The sequence below is a fragment of the Diabrotica virgifera genome, chromosome 5 (assembly GCF_917563875.1).
Source record: "Diabrotica virgifera virgifera chromosome 5, PGI_DIABVI_V3a".
Lineage (NCBI taxonomy): Eukaryota > Metazoa > Arthropoda > Insecta > Coleoptera > Chrysomelidae > Diabrotica > Diabrotica virgifera.
Genome location: NC_065447.1, coordinates 249,341,350 through 249,360,229, shown reverse-complemented (window position 1 = coordinate 249,360,229; position 18,880 = coordinate 249,341,350). Strand labels below are relative to the sequence as shown.

At 32.1% G+C, this 18,880-nt stretch overlaps 1 protein-coding gene across 1 annotated transcript; it reads right to left on the bottom strand.

The window, feature by feature from the left end:
- Positions 1-2,909: 2,909 nt before the first annotated feature.
- LOC126884801 (uncharacterized) lies at positions 2,910-17,822 on the bottom strand. Its single transcript, XM_050651040.1, has 3 exons — positions 17,739-17,822; positions 10,963-11,033; positions 2,910-6,750 (listed from the first exon to the last, which is right to left on the bottom strand). The coding sequence occupies exons 1-3, from the start codon at positions 17,754-17,756 to the stop codon at positions 6,576-6,578; spliced, it is 264 nt and encodes an 87-aa protein (XP_050506997.1). The 5' UTR covers positions 17,757-17,822; the 3' UTR covers positions 2,910-6,575.
- Between the last annotated feature and the right edge of the window lie 1,058 nt (positions 17,823-18,880).

Here is an 18,880-nt window from a genome sequence, read left to right as displayed (position 1 = left end):
TAATATTTTGATTTGTAATCAATCACATTTTTGTTTTATTTAAATTCATTTTTAAACCGATTTTCGCATATTATTCGCATTTCTACGCATTTTGCCAAGAAATTGGAATAGAACCCCAGGGAGGCACTTGTTCATCTGAATTTTAACTGCCTCCAAAGTAGTTTGACCTCCAGCTGTAATAATATCTTTTCTTATTATGTCGTCTTCAGGAGATGCGCACTACAAAGTAGTGTTTCAGATCCTATATTTAGTATTGTTCGTTCCTACGAACGGTTTTTCGGGTTTTGCTACGCTAGACGAGTACAATTATGTATAGTTATCTTCAAAAATATTTATTATCTGGTTGTTGTCATTTAAAGTGATTCAATTTTGTCTTTTATTGGGTGTTTTTGTTGTCGACCTTTACTATTTAGAGTTTTTAACACTTTCATGCTCTTGTTGCTCACTAAAATATTTTTGATTTTTTGATATTATTGCCTTTGATGTCTTCTATTATTTTTTTGTCTTTGTGCCTTTTTAAAATCCTTATATTCTAGTGAATTTAGATCCATGTGGCTTCTGTCCTTAATAATCTGTTGTATGGATTTTTTGATCGCATTTCTCGTTCTTATCGTTTCTTCCAAATCATTTATGTCTTTTCTTTTAATTGGTCTATTGGCTATAGATTAGATTCAAGATGTTTCTGGTAATTGGTACTGTTTTGCATAAGCTCTTTAGTAGTTAGGGTACTCTTTTGCAAAATTAGTTTGTTTATTTTTAATTTTTCATTGATTACTATTTTTGCTCTTATTAATCTGTAGTCACTTTCCAAACTGAATCTAATGAGTATATATCGTATGGTATAAATAGATCCAAACCCAGACATCCAAAGTGAAAGTCATCCTCCAACACCAAATTGTTCTATATGGTCCACATAATGTTCAGACAAAAGTCACACCATTTTGAGCGTCGGGTTTGGGGGGGAGAGGGGGGAGAAATCGATATTCGTAGTTTTTTCAGTTTTTCGTCAATATTTCTAAAACTATGCGGGTGAGCATGAACAACCTTCTATACAAAAATGTTCTGCATTAAATTTGAAACAAAAAAGGACCTATGCATAATCCTTTTAAAATGAACGGTTCCAAGGTTACGGAGGTGTATATTATAATTGGTCCAAAAAAGGCCTAACCCAGACATTAAAAGCAAAAGTTTTCCTCCAACACCAAATTGTTCTATATGGTCCAGATATTGTTCAGTAAAAAGTTACACCGTTTTGAGCGTCCGGTTTGGGGGGGGGGGGATATGGGGGAGAAATCGGTAAACTAGTAGCTTTTTATATTTTTTGTCAATATTTCTAAAAATATGCTTTAGCGTAAACAATGTTTTATACAAAAATGTTCTACATCAAATTTAAAACAAAAAAGATCTTATAATTAATTGTTATAAAATCAACGATTTCAGAGTTACGCAGGGTGAAAAGTGGAGGTTTTCGATACTTTTTATATAACTTGGGCAATTTATAATATTTTTACTGATTGAAAGAAATTTTCTTTAACAGAATTTGCTATTTCAATGGCCGATGGTATGTTAGTGATAAGACCTTGAAGAAACGTCAACCTCACCACCCAAAATCATCATCAATTGCCCAAAAAATATAAAAAGTATCGAAAACCTCCACATTTCACCCTCCGTAACTCTGGAACCGTTGATTTTATAACAGTTATGGATAGGACCATTTTTGTTTTAAATTTTATGTAGAACGTTTCTGTATAGAACACTGTTTACGCTTAAACATAGTTTTAGAAATTTTGACGAAAACGTAAAGAAACTACTAATTTACCGACTTCTCCCCCATCTTCCCCCAAACCAGACGCTCCAAATGGTGTAACTTTTTACTGAACAATATGTGGACCATATAGAACAATTTGGTGTTGGAGGAAAACTTTTACTTTTAATGTCTGGGTTAGGCCTTTTTTTTGGACCAATTATTATACTATACTACCTCCGTAACTTTGAAACCGTTTATTTTAGAAGGATTTTGTATAGGGCCTTTTTTATTTAAAATTTAATGTAGAACATTTTTGTATAGAAGATTGTTCATGCTAAACCTCATAGTTTTAGAAATATTGACGAAAAACGTAAAAAACTACGAATTTACCGATTTCTCCCCCCTCTTCCCCCCAAACCCGAGGCTCAAAAAGGTGTGACTTTTTTCTGAACATTATATGGACCATATAGAACAATTTGGTGTTGGAGGATAACTTTCACTTTGGATGTCTGGGTTATGTAATTTTTTGAATCAATTCTATCATACTAGCACTGATACGTCTGTATTTATGGTTGGCTAATATGTAATCCATTTCGTTTTTGGCCTTATCCAGGTCCTCCTTCTTTTATACGGTTGACTAAAAATGTATTCATACAATATATTTTGCTCCTGTCTGTAGATTATTAACCGTTCTCTTATGTCGCTCGTAATTCCTAGACCATAAATTCCTCTATTCGGTTTATTGCAGGAGTCATGCTTCCGTAGTTTGGCGTTAAAATCTCCCATGATTTTTTGAAATGAGCTCTGTCTGCCAATGCCTTAGAAATATCTTCATAGAATTTATTTATGTCCTCATCTGTTGATTGGCTAGTGGGAGCGTATAGGTACTTAAATCATTTGGATGCTGTACCATTCTGATGCTTTAATAACGATGCGAGATTGCAGCAGTCCTTGGGAGCAGATTTTTAATTCATTTATGGACCAATAGTGCTACACTGCCGATATGTTTCTGGTACGCTTTATGCACCTGGTGGAATATGATGGAGATAACGATAGAACAAGACGGAATATTAGCACCCTAATAAAGGATGATCCATAAAATTTCTTAAATTTGAACTGCTTTATAACGAACTGCATTTAAAATTACAATAAACACAATATATATTTTTATAATTGTTTATTCAACAAATATTAACATACTGTATATAAAGTATTTGATGTATACATAATTGCACTATTTAACAATCTATATAAAGCTCAGTCATTACCAACATTACAAACATACACGGACATCCTGAACATTTGAAATTTAAACTGAATTTGTTGCAAACAATTCACAGTCTAAAGATTTGAGCATTGGTCAATTAATTTCAGTAAAACTATCGGTATAGAATCACAATACTTAGTTTTTTAACTTGTACAATTAAACAAATATGCACAAAGATTTTATAAAGCTGGAACTTTTTGTCAAATATCTTTTTGGTATCTATTAGCAACATAATAATTATAGACAAAAAAAAAAGAAAAAGTGGATTGGACACCAAGTAGAAAATAGATTAAAAAATAATAAAAAAGACAATTAAAAATATTTTTGCAATAAATTCATTATTTCAGACTTGACAACAAAAAAAGAACACGTTAGAACGGTTATCATGTGAAAAAGTTTTCAAAGTTTTTGGTTCTAATCCCATTAATATCGAGAAGGACCAGGATGAGTAAGAATCACAGCTAAAAGATTTTACGAAGAAGACACAGCAATCAAATTGTTAACTCTAGACTCTAGATGATTGTTTATTATTATCAGTTTTTAAAAATGCCATATTTAGCCCTTTAGAAACATTTCTTAATATATTAAAAGCATTGTAATTAAATTATTTATTTGTTTTAACTTTAAACCCTTTAAAAACATTGTGTGTCTACAATCTAATCAAAATTATCAACTAACAGTTTGGTTTGATAGTTATTGAGTAATTTGAGTCTTAAAACTAGTTTTTTATAAACGATTCTTCTGTAAAGTCTAGTTTTCATACAATAACTGTTTATATTTTTACAGATGTTCAGTATTTTCCAGAAACTTTTTTAATGTCACTATCTCGCGTGATTATCTATTATTGAGCCTTCATTCTATCATCATCATCAATGACGTTACACTACTCTATTTCCCATTGTGTCATTCCCATTTTTTGCAGATCCTTTATAACTTAATCCTCCCAACTTTTTCTAGACCATCCGACAGACCTTCTCTCATCTGGTCTTTCAAAAAAAAAACATTGTTTATAAGGCGATTGTCGTTACTGCGTATCTAATTCTCTACAAGGAATACTACTCAAAGAATTTTATCTCCACACACCAGCAATTTATTAAGCCTTCATTCTGTGATTCTTCTTTTTCTCTGAAAGCTGGATGGCCTGGATATTCGAATGTTGCACCAGACATTATTCTAGCAATGTCGACCCTCATGGTATTGTAGCGCATATTACTATTATCTCTTCAACAATCTGTATCTGTAAGTATCGGTAGATAAAACTCTTTCTAGGTTCCAAGAAACATTGACACAGTTTCCTATCATTTTGTACTTTCTGGTTTTTGTTTGTATTTATTATAAGCAGCAGCTATTCCATCCATCGTCGGATCTAATACTCCCTTAAGTGTTTCAGTGACCATCATACTAGCTTAATAAGCCACACTCTAAAGATATTCTTGAAAAGAATACACCAAAAAATTTTTAGAAACTTGATCAAGATATTGGTACCACTCAGTTTGGCTTCAGAAACACAATAGGAAGAAAGAAAGGCAATTAAGAAGAAAGAAGGATGATTAAAACAAGGAGTTTGATAGAGAAAAATATCTGATTAACCAATCAAGTTGCTTCTGCAACTGAAGCTGTAACTGAACTTTAACTGTAAATGATCTGAGACTATAACTCAACGTACGAATACTCAGGTGTTATCTGTTTTCGGTATTATTGTATGTAGTAGACAAATACACTCAAAAAACTACATCAGTAATAGAATAGAAACGTTTAAGGTATTTCAGTACAGGAGATCTTTAAAATAAGCTGACAGGACAAGCTAAAGAAACAACGATGTTTTGAAACAAAAAATAAATAAAAAAAGAAGGAGATTTTGATTACAATGAATATAAGAAAATTCAGTATCTGGGCCATGTCACTAGAGGAGAAATATATAAATATCATGTTTTTGCAAATCATTAAACAGGGAAGCATATTGTTCAGAAGAAGCATATTATGAACACTACATGTAGCCTGACTAGATAATTTGAGACAATGGTTTAACTGTAACACTGTTGGGGTATTTACATAGAGTAGCATTACCACAGGTGAAGATAGCCGTAATGATAGTTAACCAAAGAAAATAATTACGTAATGGGATTATTATAGATATAATAATTAACTCTCAGCATCACTATGATACTCCTGACACACCTTTTTCATCGGCACATGTTAAAAGGTTATAATACTCGTATAATATAGTAAACAATCATGATATTTCCGTTATGGCATTATTAATTTGAAATATTTTCTTTCTGCTTAACTTTGAAGAATGAAGGATAAGTATAATTAAGTCTTATCATTTCAATGGTCGTCCACCAACACGTTGGTCTGACGATCTAAAACGTTGCCATAGGAATTGGATGTAAAAGGCACAAGATCGAAATAGATGGAAAATTACGAGGGATATCTATGTCCAACAATGATGATGATTCCAATCGAGGCAGTATTAATTGCAGGGCCCTTTTCAGTATCTAAATGAATTATTCTGTAATTTTTAAATTGTAAGATCAATAAAAATTAGAGAAATATTGTATTCTTTCCTTATCAAATTTTTCCGTAGATTTTATTGTCAAATTCTCTTTTGTTTTTACCTTTAGAGATTGAACAGTTTCATTATCTATAACAGTTCCGATCAGCTAAAGCTACCGTAGCTTTATTGCAATTTTCAAACATGTAAACAATTTTAAATTAAATGGTTATTCATTTTTAATTTTAAATTACTTCAAAAATTATATAAATAAAAATGGTGAGTATGACATTTTTAATAAAGATATCTCAAGTTTACTTCGTAATAAGTAACTAAGGACTATAAAGAAGAAATAAGTCAATAGCTGCTTCTTAGTTCTTAATTGGCTGTTTTTAGATGAAGTTTTTTATCGAAGTTCAAGAGAAGACCATTAAAACTACCTATATTACTCAAGGAATAGATAAATGAATTTATAGCGATAAGCAAAAAAGATCATTTTGAAGACAACAGCCTAAATTAATCAGAAAATATGTATCTGCAACAAAAAATAGAACTAGAAAGCCAAAAGCAAAAGTCTTCGGTACTCGAGAAGGTTTAGTTAAGGAGAAGCAGTAAATAATTGAAACCATTGGTGCTAGGATAGGATCTAAAAATCTGTAAACAATTTACCAATTAATATTAACGAGTGTTGAGCAAAGATACTTGAGTGACAAAATTCTTGGCCTTATCCACACAACATCAAATTCCTAAATTTAAGAAAGTAGTAAGTGAACAATCTTTTGCAACAACAACTTTTATATTAAAAATAATTTTAGCCTAAATTGGAAGGAATTGTCTAAAATGTTAGCTCTGGAAAGAGCTGAGGAAAACCTATGTCCTGCAGTGGACGCATATGGGCTGATGATGATCTAAAATTCTGATCTCACTACCGATAATTTGTACTTCTATTACAATATCTTATAGGTACTTCTTTAGTTTTTTTTTGTCTTTTAGTATCCCAAAAATTATAACTATTATTTACATGAACATACATATCTGGATAAATTGCCTAAATGATGCTGGTGCATCTACCACCATCCTCCGTGTTCGATGATGGGCTCGTGATGGTGGATGGGTTCGTGGACGACGATCTTCTTCACAACAGGAACATGAACAGGAACGTGAACCGGAACGTGCACCTTCTCAACATGGTGATGGTGGACGGTATGAACATGGTACGGAACTTTGATAATGACATGTTTGCTGGAAAAATAAGTTATCATGTAAATAATGATCATCAAGAGAACAATATTCAACTATAATAAATTATTAGACTTGTATCAAAACATTATTTTATTCCAATTTGTATTGGAATAGTTGACGATCAATTCTTTTATCAACTAATCTTTGAATTTTCAAATATATTCTATCCTTATCTTTTACCCACATTCAAACGCAATAACTCACTTAATAGGCTATTGATTATGTATTTTAGAAAGGAACTACAACGTTAACGGGGTTTTATTGTTTAATATAGTCAATGGACCTCTAGACATGAAAAAACCGCGGAGTGCTACCATTTAAAGGGGTGCGTTTTTGAGAAAGGGGTGAATTAGTCCCTAGGCACAGGGCGAATTAGGGTGAGTTTTATGCACGTTTGGTACAATCACGTCTACAGGAAAAAATTTCCAGGTAAAATTTACTATCGAAATATCACATTTTAAAGTAAAAAATATTTTTTTTACAAAAATATATTCAAAAGAAAAGCAAGAAAAAAAACACGAAAAGTAGCATTTTTGTTTCTTGCCCCATAACTTTTTTCCACGGGAATTTAGGTATAGGCATTGCTTTACAGAAAAAAGACTATCATCCTTTCTCTTTAAAATGGCGTTTGGTATAACTTTCTAAGATTTATAGTTTCCAAAATATGATTTTTCAAATTTCGCCACACACAGCTAATTTTGGGCCATTTTCCTTGTTACTTCGCAAACATTGTTCTGTAACTTTTTTTACGCAACTTCACGTATATGTAATGTTACATTTAATAGAAAGAAAAGTCAATTACCTTTAAAATGGTCTATAGTAGAAGGCTGTATGACTATTTTTAAGCAAGATATGGTTTTTAAAATTTTATACTTTTAATGAATTTTGTTATATTTTACGATTTTTTTTTAAATTTCTCATTATAACTTTTTTATTGTATATTTAGGTATATACATTGTGCAATAAAAAAGAAAGCTTATTTTATTTACTTTAAAATGGTGTATTGTAAAAAATTCTAGGTCTATTTTTAAACAAGATAATATGCTTTTTCAAAGTTTGAACCACTAAGTTGGAACCATATGGAAAACTTTTTATTATTAACTTTATGAAAAAAATTATTCTTTATGAAATGCTCTGAATAGTCTAACACCTAAGATGCAATCATCATATATAAAATTTTATCAACAGTGTACGTGGTATGTTAAAAAATATGATTTCGCTCAAGAGTAAAGTATCTTTATATTTTACAATATCGAAAAGTGTTATTAAGAAAAGTTACTTAGAATTAAAAAGGATGTTACAATATGCAATTATATTCATCTAATTGAAAAAAATAAAAAAATTTATAATTTTTCTCAAATTACGGATACCCTTGGATATCCTACGGATATCTTGTTTAAAAATAGTCCTAGAGGTGTTTGCAATAGACCATTTTAAAGTAAAGAAAATAAGCTTTTTTCCACAATGTATATACCTAAATGTACAAGAAAAAAAGTCATAATGAGAAATTTAAAAAATAATCATAAAAAATATCAAAAATCATTAAAAGTATAAAACCTTGAAAAAGCATAACTTGTTTAAAAATAGTCGTACAACCTTATACAATAGACCATTTTAAAGGTAAGTGACTTCTGTTTCTAGTAAGTGTACATTGCATATACCTAGAGATGCGTAGAAAAAAGTTACAGAACAATGTTTGCGAAATAATGAGGAAAATGGCTCAAAAATTTTGTGAGCGGTAAATTTTGAAAAATTTTATTTCGAAAACTGTAAATCATAGAGACTTTTACCTAACGTCATTTTAAAGAGGAAGGATGGAAGTTATTTTTTGCTGAAGCAATGCCTATACCTATATCCTTGTGGAAAAAAGTTATGGGGCAAAAAACAAAATTGTTTTCTTTCGTGTTTATTTCTTGCTTTTCTTTTGAATATATTTTTGCAAAGAAAAATACTTTTGACTTTAAAATATGATATTTCGGTAGTAAATTTAATCAGGAACAATTTTTCTGTAGAAGTATTTGTACCAAAAGTGAATAGAACTCACACTAATTCACCCTGTGCCTAGGGACTAATTCACCCCTTTCTCAAAAACGCACCCATTTAAATGGTAGCACTCCGCGGTTTTTTCAAATTCAGAGGTCCATTGACCATATGAGACAATAAAATCCCGTTAACGTTGTAGTTCCTTTTAGCTCTCTTATTTTGAACATGATCAATAGCCTATAATCATAGGCATATAAAATTTTTGTGATGTCTAGGCCCACGGTTCTTGTCTAGGCCTAACTCCAAGTGCTAAAATGTATTTGTCAGTTGTCAACTTTTGAACTTTTGTTATGTCAGATTTAGGTACTTCTAAATATATAATGGAGGTGGCAATGTTTTTTTCTGCATCTTGTATGTATGTACCTACCTATATATTTAACATAATGTTTCTGTGCAAAATTCATTTTATTTCGTTAAAACTTCTTGGGTTTATTGGTTTTACTATATATTTTTTCCCTGAAGCCTTATAAAACACATCGTCGGCGATGTAAATACATGGTGTTTACCACGAGTTAAAATTGTAGCTGTCTTTAGAAGACTACTTGAAGAACGGATACTTGAAGACACTTACATGGCAAATATAGATCTACCTACATCAACTAGAGCCAACTATGTCCATCTCATCATCATCCAAGTCCACCTAGCGATTCAACAGTGCCATAAATACCACTTCAATATTTTGCAAAGCTATAGGCAAGATTTGCTTGTTAATATTAAAATCTTATTTTATTTTATAGATAATATGATTAGTTAATTTCATGTTGTATTTGTCCCTTCCAATACTCATTGTTTACTTTTTAAATTAAAATAAGACGAACTTAGACCTAAGTGACTGAGCTAGACACAGCCTTAAGTTATCGGCTCCCATAGTTATTTGGAGTTTTATTGTCATACATTAACCCCCAACTTTCTGTGGTACCTACTTCGAATGTTACACAAATATCACATTTCTTATTTCCCGTCAAAAAATAAATAAGAAACGCGCTATGCAGCAATGATCTCAGTCTTGACCATCAGGTTCTATGTGTTGACCCTAAGTCAACACATTGTTATATGTTTTCGGTGTTATCACATGGAGTAGAGGCATATATGCTAATTGAGGTTATGCTTAAACGTTTAGAAGCCTTCAATATGTGGGTATAATGACACCTTAAAGATAAGGTAAATATATTACGCAAAGTAATACATATCGTTGGTTACATTATAAAGTATCCTCAAAATACGAAATTTTCCTTTTGATCCGACAATAAAATGGCCAAAGCAAACGCCTTCTTCTTCTTTTTCTTAGCCTTCTGTCGTTTATTTTTTAATGTCATTTACCCATTACATCTGTGGTCTGTCTCTTGGCACTCTACCTTGGTAGGTTCTCCAATGTTTTACTGTAGCGTTGCAACATTGATCTTTTTGTCTAGCAGTGTAGCCGACGAAGCTTCATTTTAGTTTGGCAATTTTTCTTGTAACATCTTGTAACATCTTTTCGGCTTTTGTTTTTGAGATTATCCAGTCGTCCCTTTTTCTATTGCTCTTTTCATTGCATCACTTTCTATCGCGCCTAGATTGTTCATAGTTCCCTCAATTTGGGTCCACGTTTGAAATCTGTATGTCATAATAGAAAGGATGCACAGGTTGAACACTATGCTCCTCAAGTATTGATGTACTTTGAGGTTCTGAAATATCCAACTTGAATTTTTAAAATCCTGCCCATGCCAGTCTTGCTTTTCTAGTGATATCTGTACTTTGGTTCTCTTTCTCAAATTTCAGAATTTGAGGTAGATGTATTCTTGAACCTGTTCTCTCATTGCCATGTATAGTTCTATTGTACTCTGGAGTCTAGAGTCTTCTGTGTTTCTCATTTCTTTTTATTTTGGCAAAGGACGGGTGCTACAGTTTTAAAACTTAAGAAAACGATACATTTTTTAAATCGACTTCATAATTATATGGGGCTGCTGTTAGCGATGGAGTTAAGACAGCGGATATGGTAGCCAGAATAGCATCTATCTATCGCTAATGGCCATGGAACGAGTAGCAGAACGTAGAAGTTATCAAACTAGCTTAATATTACCATTCCCAACAGTGGAAAAAATAATAGCACGCAATCAGATTTACCATTTTAGAGGAATATGACACTTATATAAGTACCTAATCATAGGAAAGAAGAAATGTACTTACTGATGGGAGCCCCAACCTCCTGGCACTGGTGACGCTAAAACCGCTGCTATCAATGAAACGAAAACAGCAATCTAAAAAAAATAAAATTTAAATTATTATTAAAAAATGTACTTTGAGTAGATATATTAATGAATGCATTATAGGTCTATCAATAAAATATAATATAAAATAAAATAATAATAAATATAAAATAAAATAATGCTATCAATGAAACGAAAACAGCAATCTAAAAAAAATAAAATTTAAATTATTATTAAAAAATGTACTTTGAGTAGATATATTAATGAATGCATTATAGGTCTGGATCCCGCATAAGAAAAAAAAGTTGATTAATAGCAAGCTGAAAATTTGTTAATAGCTTAACGGTGTCTAGTCGGACAAACTTTGATTTATGGGAACACTGGAACAGGGGAAGTTTTAATGGTGGAACAGGTTAAAAATTTGGTACGTCAGACTACGAAAACGTCAGATGTATTTTCTCGGACAGAACTTCCAATTGATTTGTTACCCTTTCATTAAACTCTCATGCAAAAATCAGACTGCTATTACTAACCAACATGATTCCTGTCATTTGACATGTTCTTCGTGCTCCACTCATTAAACTGCGCAGTTGGTGATAAACGCCAGTCTGATTTTTGCATGAGAGTTTAATGAAAGGGCAACAAATCAACTGGAAGTTCTGTCGGACAAAATACATCTGACGTTTTCGTAGTCTGACGTTCCAAATTTTTAACCGGTTCCACCATTAAAACTTCCCCTGTTCCAGTGTTCCCATATATCAAAGTTTGTCCGACTAGACACCGTTAAACTATTAACAAATTTTCAGCTTGCTATCAATCAACTTTTTTTTCTTATGCGGGATCCAGACCTACTATATTTGTGAACGTTTTATACATGAATAAGCTTCATAATTAAAAGAAGAGCACTAAGATGATGATTTTGATAGAAAAATGCAGTTTTGTGAAATCATCTTCGATCAAATGAATTATGTCTCTAACATTCTGCCGGATTTTTGTTTCAGCAATGAATGCCAATGTTTTTTATTGGCAAATGTAAATAAACAAAATATTTACTAATCTAGTGGAAAAAATATTATTTCTTTTTTAGAGAAGTACAGCAGGTCCTGTATATAACAGCGAATTACATAATTAATTGTTGTCAAGAAGACTATAAAATTATTACCTAAACTGTGCCGATTATAATAAAAGCTGTAGGTCAAACTGCTATTATACGTTTTGCACAGTTTGCGAAAGAAATTGCATAAAAATGTGATACAATACATAAAACAAGCTTGCATGTCATGTAAAAATAACTTGTTTCAATACACGTTATTACTGTCTAGAGCACATATTAAAAAACTACTATTTACGGAAACAGTAGAGCTGTTCTGTAACTTTCGTGTTGTTTTCTTTGATACGGTAATAAATATTATTCATATTATATGGGTGTCTTTGGAAGAGAATTATTCTCTATTCTTTTCTCTTCAAAAAATACACAATAATTCTACCTACCAATGTACCTGCTTTTCCAAATGTACAAACTGTTTATGATAGTAATAACTAATAGATTATCGTCGAAGCTTGATAGCTATCAAACGATAGAGCAGGCAGGATTCCGAAAGGGTTACAGTACAGCGAATCATCTTCTTACTATCAGAACGTTAATAAACAAAGCCAATGAGTAACACTTGAACTAATACATTGGAGTCGTTGATTATGAAAAGTCATTCGACTCCATAGAACTTTGGACAATAGAGAGAGCTATGAACAACTGCAGGATAGATTCTCGATACAGAATGCTTATACATAATATTTATAGGAAAGCTACAATGAAAATACTAATAGACGAGAAAACTAAAGGTATACAAATCAACAGAGGAGTTCGTCAGGGAGACGTTATTTCAAAAAGCTGTTCACACTGGGACTGGAAGACGTGTTCAAAGACATTAACTGGGTATATAAAGGAATGAATATTAATGGAAGAAAACTGAGCCATTTGAGATAAGCTGACGACATCTTAATATTTGCTACAAGTTTCGAAGAATTACAGACCATGATGACGCAACTATTTCCATCTTCGACTACACCGAAAAATCGTAAAAAATGTTAGATCTGAAGATATACCAGATATATCAGGAAGAAATAAACAGAATGAGCTTCACGAAATAAAACAGTTTCCTCCAGCTAAAGTATGGAGGAAAACACATCATAAAAATGCAAAAAATATTTTTTCTACAACCGTGTTAAAAATGCAATTTTTAGCACTCCATAGGAGCGTTAAAAATGCTACTTTACAGCACTAGTGCTTTAAAATTTTTAAGGCACTACAGTTAAAAGTTGATTGTCAAATTGTAAAACGTCAAAATATTTATATATCATTTATTAACATTAATATTAATAGTACAACTTGCGCAATTTGAAAAAGGTGGTTTAAAAGGTTTTTTAAAATTTAATTTAAACTGTATTATTTAATTTTTAACACGTTGGTAACACGTTTAATGTCAAGAAAAATATAAAAAGGGAATGTCAGTCATAAGACGTTTGTAGAAAAAATATTATATGATATACCTACGTGTTAAAAAGTACATTTTTAAGCCACTCATGTGAATTGCAGAATTCGCTTCGCTCTTTCTGTAAACTTTCACATCCTTGCCTTAAAATTGTACTTTTAACACTTATATCATGAATAACTATTAAATAAATGTAGGTATAGAAATATGTAAAGTATCTACATATTGGTTAAATACTCTTATAATACTGGTATTTAAAAAGGGAAATAAATATAAATTTGAAACCTATAGACCTGTTATCAGTATTGAACAAGCTATTTGTGAGGATAATTAATTAAAAGGTTAAAGCACCATAGATCAAATACAAGTCATAAGAACACTAATCGAAAAATCAAACCATATCTGTAACCAATCAGTACCATATAACACTCTGAACAGCTATGTAGATTACGAGAAGGCATTTGACTCAATAGAAATATGAGAAATCATTAATGCTTAAGCAACAATAGAGTTAATATACAAAAATCATTAGGTAGATATATAAATATGATTAATTATATTACATAAATTAGAAGAAAAAACAGAAAAGATAGGGGTTAGACAAGGAGATTCTATCCCATTCAAGCTATTTACTTTAGCTCTAAAAGATATGTTTCGAAATCAGAAATGGGCAAATGAAGGAGTGAGGATAGACGGTGAAAACCTAAACCATTTGAGTTGATGACAGATATACAAAAATCATTAAGTATACAATGATATTGCAACATCCCCAGTAAAAGCAGAAGCAAAAACATAAAAAAATACAACAGGGGTTAGACAAGGACATTCTATCTCATCCAAGCTATTTACTTTAGCTCTAGACTCTAGAAGATATGTTTCGAACTGTAGAATAAGCAACTAAAGGAGTGACGAAAAAAAGGCGAAAACCTGAACCCTCTAAGATTTGCTGATGATGTTGCGTTCATAGCAAAAGACAGAGAAGAATATGAGAGAGAAATCAAAAGAAATTGGATTAAAAAGTAGATCTAGCAAAAACTAAATATCTAACAAACGAATCTCTAGATATAACTGAGAATATAACTCTGGACAAAAACAATATAGAAAAGGTTGTGTCGTAGATATACTTAAGGGGATGGGTACGAACTTTCGGCTTCATTGCTAATTAAATGGGATTAATTTTTTTCGAATCTTGAGAAAACTAATAAGTATTTTTGAAAAATTCAAACGCAGAATGAAAGATTACGTTATTAACCGAAAGATTACCGAGGACTGAAAGTCCCTGAAAACTTCTATAATGTTTATTTTAATAAGTTACAGGGGTGAAAAACTAAGTGAAAAAGTGTGATTTTTAATTTCAAATATCTCATTCAAAAGAAACTTTTTATTAATTCTAAGGGACTTTCGGCCCTCGGTAATAAAGTAATATTTCATTCTGCGTTTAAATTTTTCAAAAATACTTATTAGTTTTCTCAGGATTCAAAAAGATGCTTACATTTAAAATACATTGAAAATTTTGACAGGCGTCAAAATTTTGCATTTTGTTCCTTTCCCCTTAAGACAAACGATTAACTTAAAGGCTTATCACAGGTTAATTTAAAGGCTGATTTAATTAGAAGATATTCCTTAGATACATAGGAAGAATACCCTTACACCAGGGCAAAGTCCCTAAGAGCTGGAACAACTAAAGTAATCATATTACACAAGAAAGGTGATAATCGAAAGCTGGAAAACTACAGGCCCATCAGTCTACTGTTACACCTGTTTAAAATACTCACCAAAGTCATAACTACCCGACTAACAAGGAAATTAGATGAATACTAACCATATGAACAGGCAGGTTTTAGAAAAGGCTATTCAACTTCCGATCACCTGTTAACCACAAAAATATTAATAGAAAAATGCAACGAATACAATTTTCCAGTTTTTATAGCATTTGTAGACTACGAAAAAGCTTTCGACATATATAGAACACACGGCCGTAATAAACGCAATGCAAAATTGTAGAATAGGCAGCAGATATATTAACTTAATAAAAGAAACTATGAACCAAGCAACAGCTACATACTACCTAAATGAAAATGAATACACGAACCCTGTACCGTTAAACAGGGGAGTCAAACAGGGAGACACTCCATCACCCAAACTGTTCACCTTTGTTTTGGAGGACGTGTTTAAAAATCTAATTTGGAAATATAAGGGAATAAACACCAATGGCCGCTACCTCAGTAATCTACGATTTGCGGATGACATAATCCTGATAGCTACTGACCTAAAAGAACTGCAAACCATGCTTTCAGAACTACACACAGAATCTTCTAAAACAGGACTGAAAATGAATTTAAACAAAACAAAAGTCATGCACTCTGAAGAAACCGTGACAATAGTAAACGACAAAGTTATAGAAAAAGTTGAAGAATATATATATGTATACTTAGGACAAAAAAAAATAATACTAAATATGGAAATTCAAACGGAAGAAATAAAAAGAAGAAGAAAGTTAGCATGAGCAGCATTCGGCAAACTGAACTATATACTCAGAAATCAGCAAATTCAGCTACATCTTAAATCTAAAGTTTTTGATGCATGCATTATTCCGATATTAACAGATGGGGCACAAACACGGACAATCACAAAAAAGAATGTGAACATACTCAGAGTCACTCAACACGCGATGGAAAGAGCAATGCTTGGCATATCACTTAAGGACAGGAAAACAAACACATGGATAAGACAGAAAACCAAAGTCACCGATGTGGTACAAAAATCATTAAAATTCAGAACAATTCTAATCTGGAGACAATACCAACACAAAAGACCCAGAGGCAGACCTCTTATGAGATGGACAGATGATCTGAAAAGAACTGCCGGGAAAAATTGGCTACAAGTAGCGTACAACAAAAAACAATGGAAAGGAAGACTTGAAGAGGCTTATGTTCAGATGTGGACGTGAATGGCTAGACGAGGAAGAATGGGAGACAACCGTTGGACGAAGCAAATTGTTAAATGGAGACCAAGAGCAAAGAAGAGAAATAAGGGAGACCTCCAACCAAATGGACTAATGACAATAAGCGAAGGATGGTCACGAATAGATGCAAAAAACAACGAACAGAAATAAATGGACACGACTAAGGGAGGCTTACATCTAACGATGGATGGAACAGCTGTTGACTGATGATGATGATATAAAGATGATATAAAGATGATTGATATAAAGAGAGGAGTAAGACAGGGTTGTGTTCTGTCGCCGCTACTGTTTAACCTGTACACTGAAGCCATATTTCAGGAAGCGATAGCGGAGCTAAGTGATGGAATCTCTATAAACGGAAGAAAAGTAAAGATACCCTGGAATCGCTACAAGAACTGCTAAATATAATTAACGATTATTGCATTCGATACGGACTAAAAATAAACAAGAAAAAACTAAATTTATGATTGTCTCAAACACAGAATATGGAAATGAAAGGTTAATGATAGAGCAAACCCAAATAGAAAAAGTTAAGACATACAAATATCTGGGAACCTGGGTTGATGACAAAAACGACCAAAGCAAAGAAATTAACGTCCGAATTGAAACTGCAAGGCAAGAATTTATAAAAATGAAGACACTGCTTAAAAACAAAGACCTTCAGTTGCCTCTCAGATTGAGGGCTCTAAGATGCTACATATTTTCTATATTGCTGTACGGAATGGAAGCTTGGACATTGAAGAGACAACACATAAGAAGAATAGAAGCGTTCGAAATGTGGTGTTACAGAAGAATATTGAAAATTCAGTGGGTTCAAAGGATTACCAATGTTGAAGGGCTACGACGTTTAAATAAGGAGTTAGAAATTATGAAAAGTATAAAAACTAGAAGACTGGAATATTTGGGTCACATTACCAGAGGAGAATAATATGAGTTGCTGAGAATTATTATTCAAGGAAGGATCCAAGGAAGAAGAAGCATAGGAAGAAGGCGCATCTCATGGCTGAGGAACCTTGAAGAATGGTTTAACTGTAACAAGGCAGCAGCCAACAAAGTGACCATAGCCATTATGATATCCAACCTCCGATAGGAGAGGGAACTTTAAGAAGAAAGATGATGATAAAATTAGTGGATAGTCCTAATATAAAATCACTATTAAAACTGGTTTGTCCTACTTTCAGCAAAGTTCCAATCCATGTGATATCCAAAATTCGATAAGGGATGTTCACCAAACAATTAATATGTATACTTCTTATATTACAAAACTTACACATATATTTTGTAAAACACTGATGTACTTACAAGTTTGCACGACACCATTGTTAAATAGGAGCTAGTTAGTCAGTAGCTAAAGAAAGCTAAAAATTGATATCATTTTCCTCGATTCCGTGGTATATATAACGCGACAATTCTTCAAGTCACCCCTACTTTTCCTTGTACGTGTATTATCAAACCGTATTATGTAAAAACATATATGTCCAATACTAGTCCATATCCTCATTCATATTAAAAGTAAACGTTACAGATAGCATGAGAGAGAAACCGAATGTGGTAATTTGTTGTTTTATGCGTCGTGTGCGTTGCTGAAAGAACGTGGATGGATTTTTTTATTCAGCTACCTGAAATAAATTTTCATAGGACTCGATTACATCACAAATTTGTAAGCTAATAGTTGCAATTGTGCTATTTTTTCTATTGAATAGTAAATAAGTTTGTTTTGTCATTTTAAGCAATTGGTTGAAATTTAAAGAATTAAATCCACTGTATAGTTCTTCTCACCCTTTTGACGATTTGACAGCGAAAACAACTGAAGTAAGAGGAAACTGCCAATCAAAATAATAATGGCGAAAGAAATGTAGGTATTTTCTAAATTTAAATTAGTTAATCGCAATTAAAATATAATTTTATTTTCATCATTCCTCAACCTCTTGCATCCACTGTTGGATATAAATCTCCTCCATATTCTTTCATTGTTTTATATTATGCCGTCTATATCCAATTTCCCACTGTTTTTCTCAAGTCATCCATCCATCTTTTTTGTGGTTTACGTCGGTGTCTTTTATCTTCGTCTTCTTCTGTTTATTTTCATAATCATTAGTATTACAATAATTACAATTAAAAATCATCAGTATTACAATTAAATCCGGTCATAAATAACCAATGAACAATTTAAATTTAACCTAATGCACTTCTGTTTCTTAAAATTAAAAGCTTATAGAACTGGATCCCGCGTACCAAAAAAAATGATTAGTAACCAGCTGAAAATTTGTTCATAACTTAACGGTGTCTAGTCGGACAAACTTTGATGTATGGGAACACTGGAACAGGGGAAGTTTTAATTGTGGAACAGTTTAAAAATTTGGAACGTCAGACTACGAAAACGTTCCACGTATTTTGTCCGACAAAACTTCCAATTGATTTGCTACCATTTCATTAAACTCTCA

Excerpts from the sequence above, each read along its gene's own strand:
- LOC126884801 (XM_050651040.1), bottom strand. Across the intron at positions 6,751-10,962 it reads GGAGGTTGGGGCTCCCATCA|CAAACATGTCATTATCAAAG; the intron begins GTAAGTACATTT and ends TTATTTTTCCAG.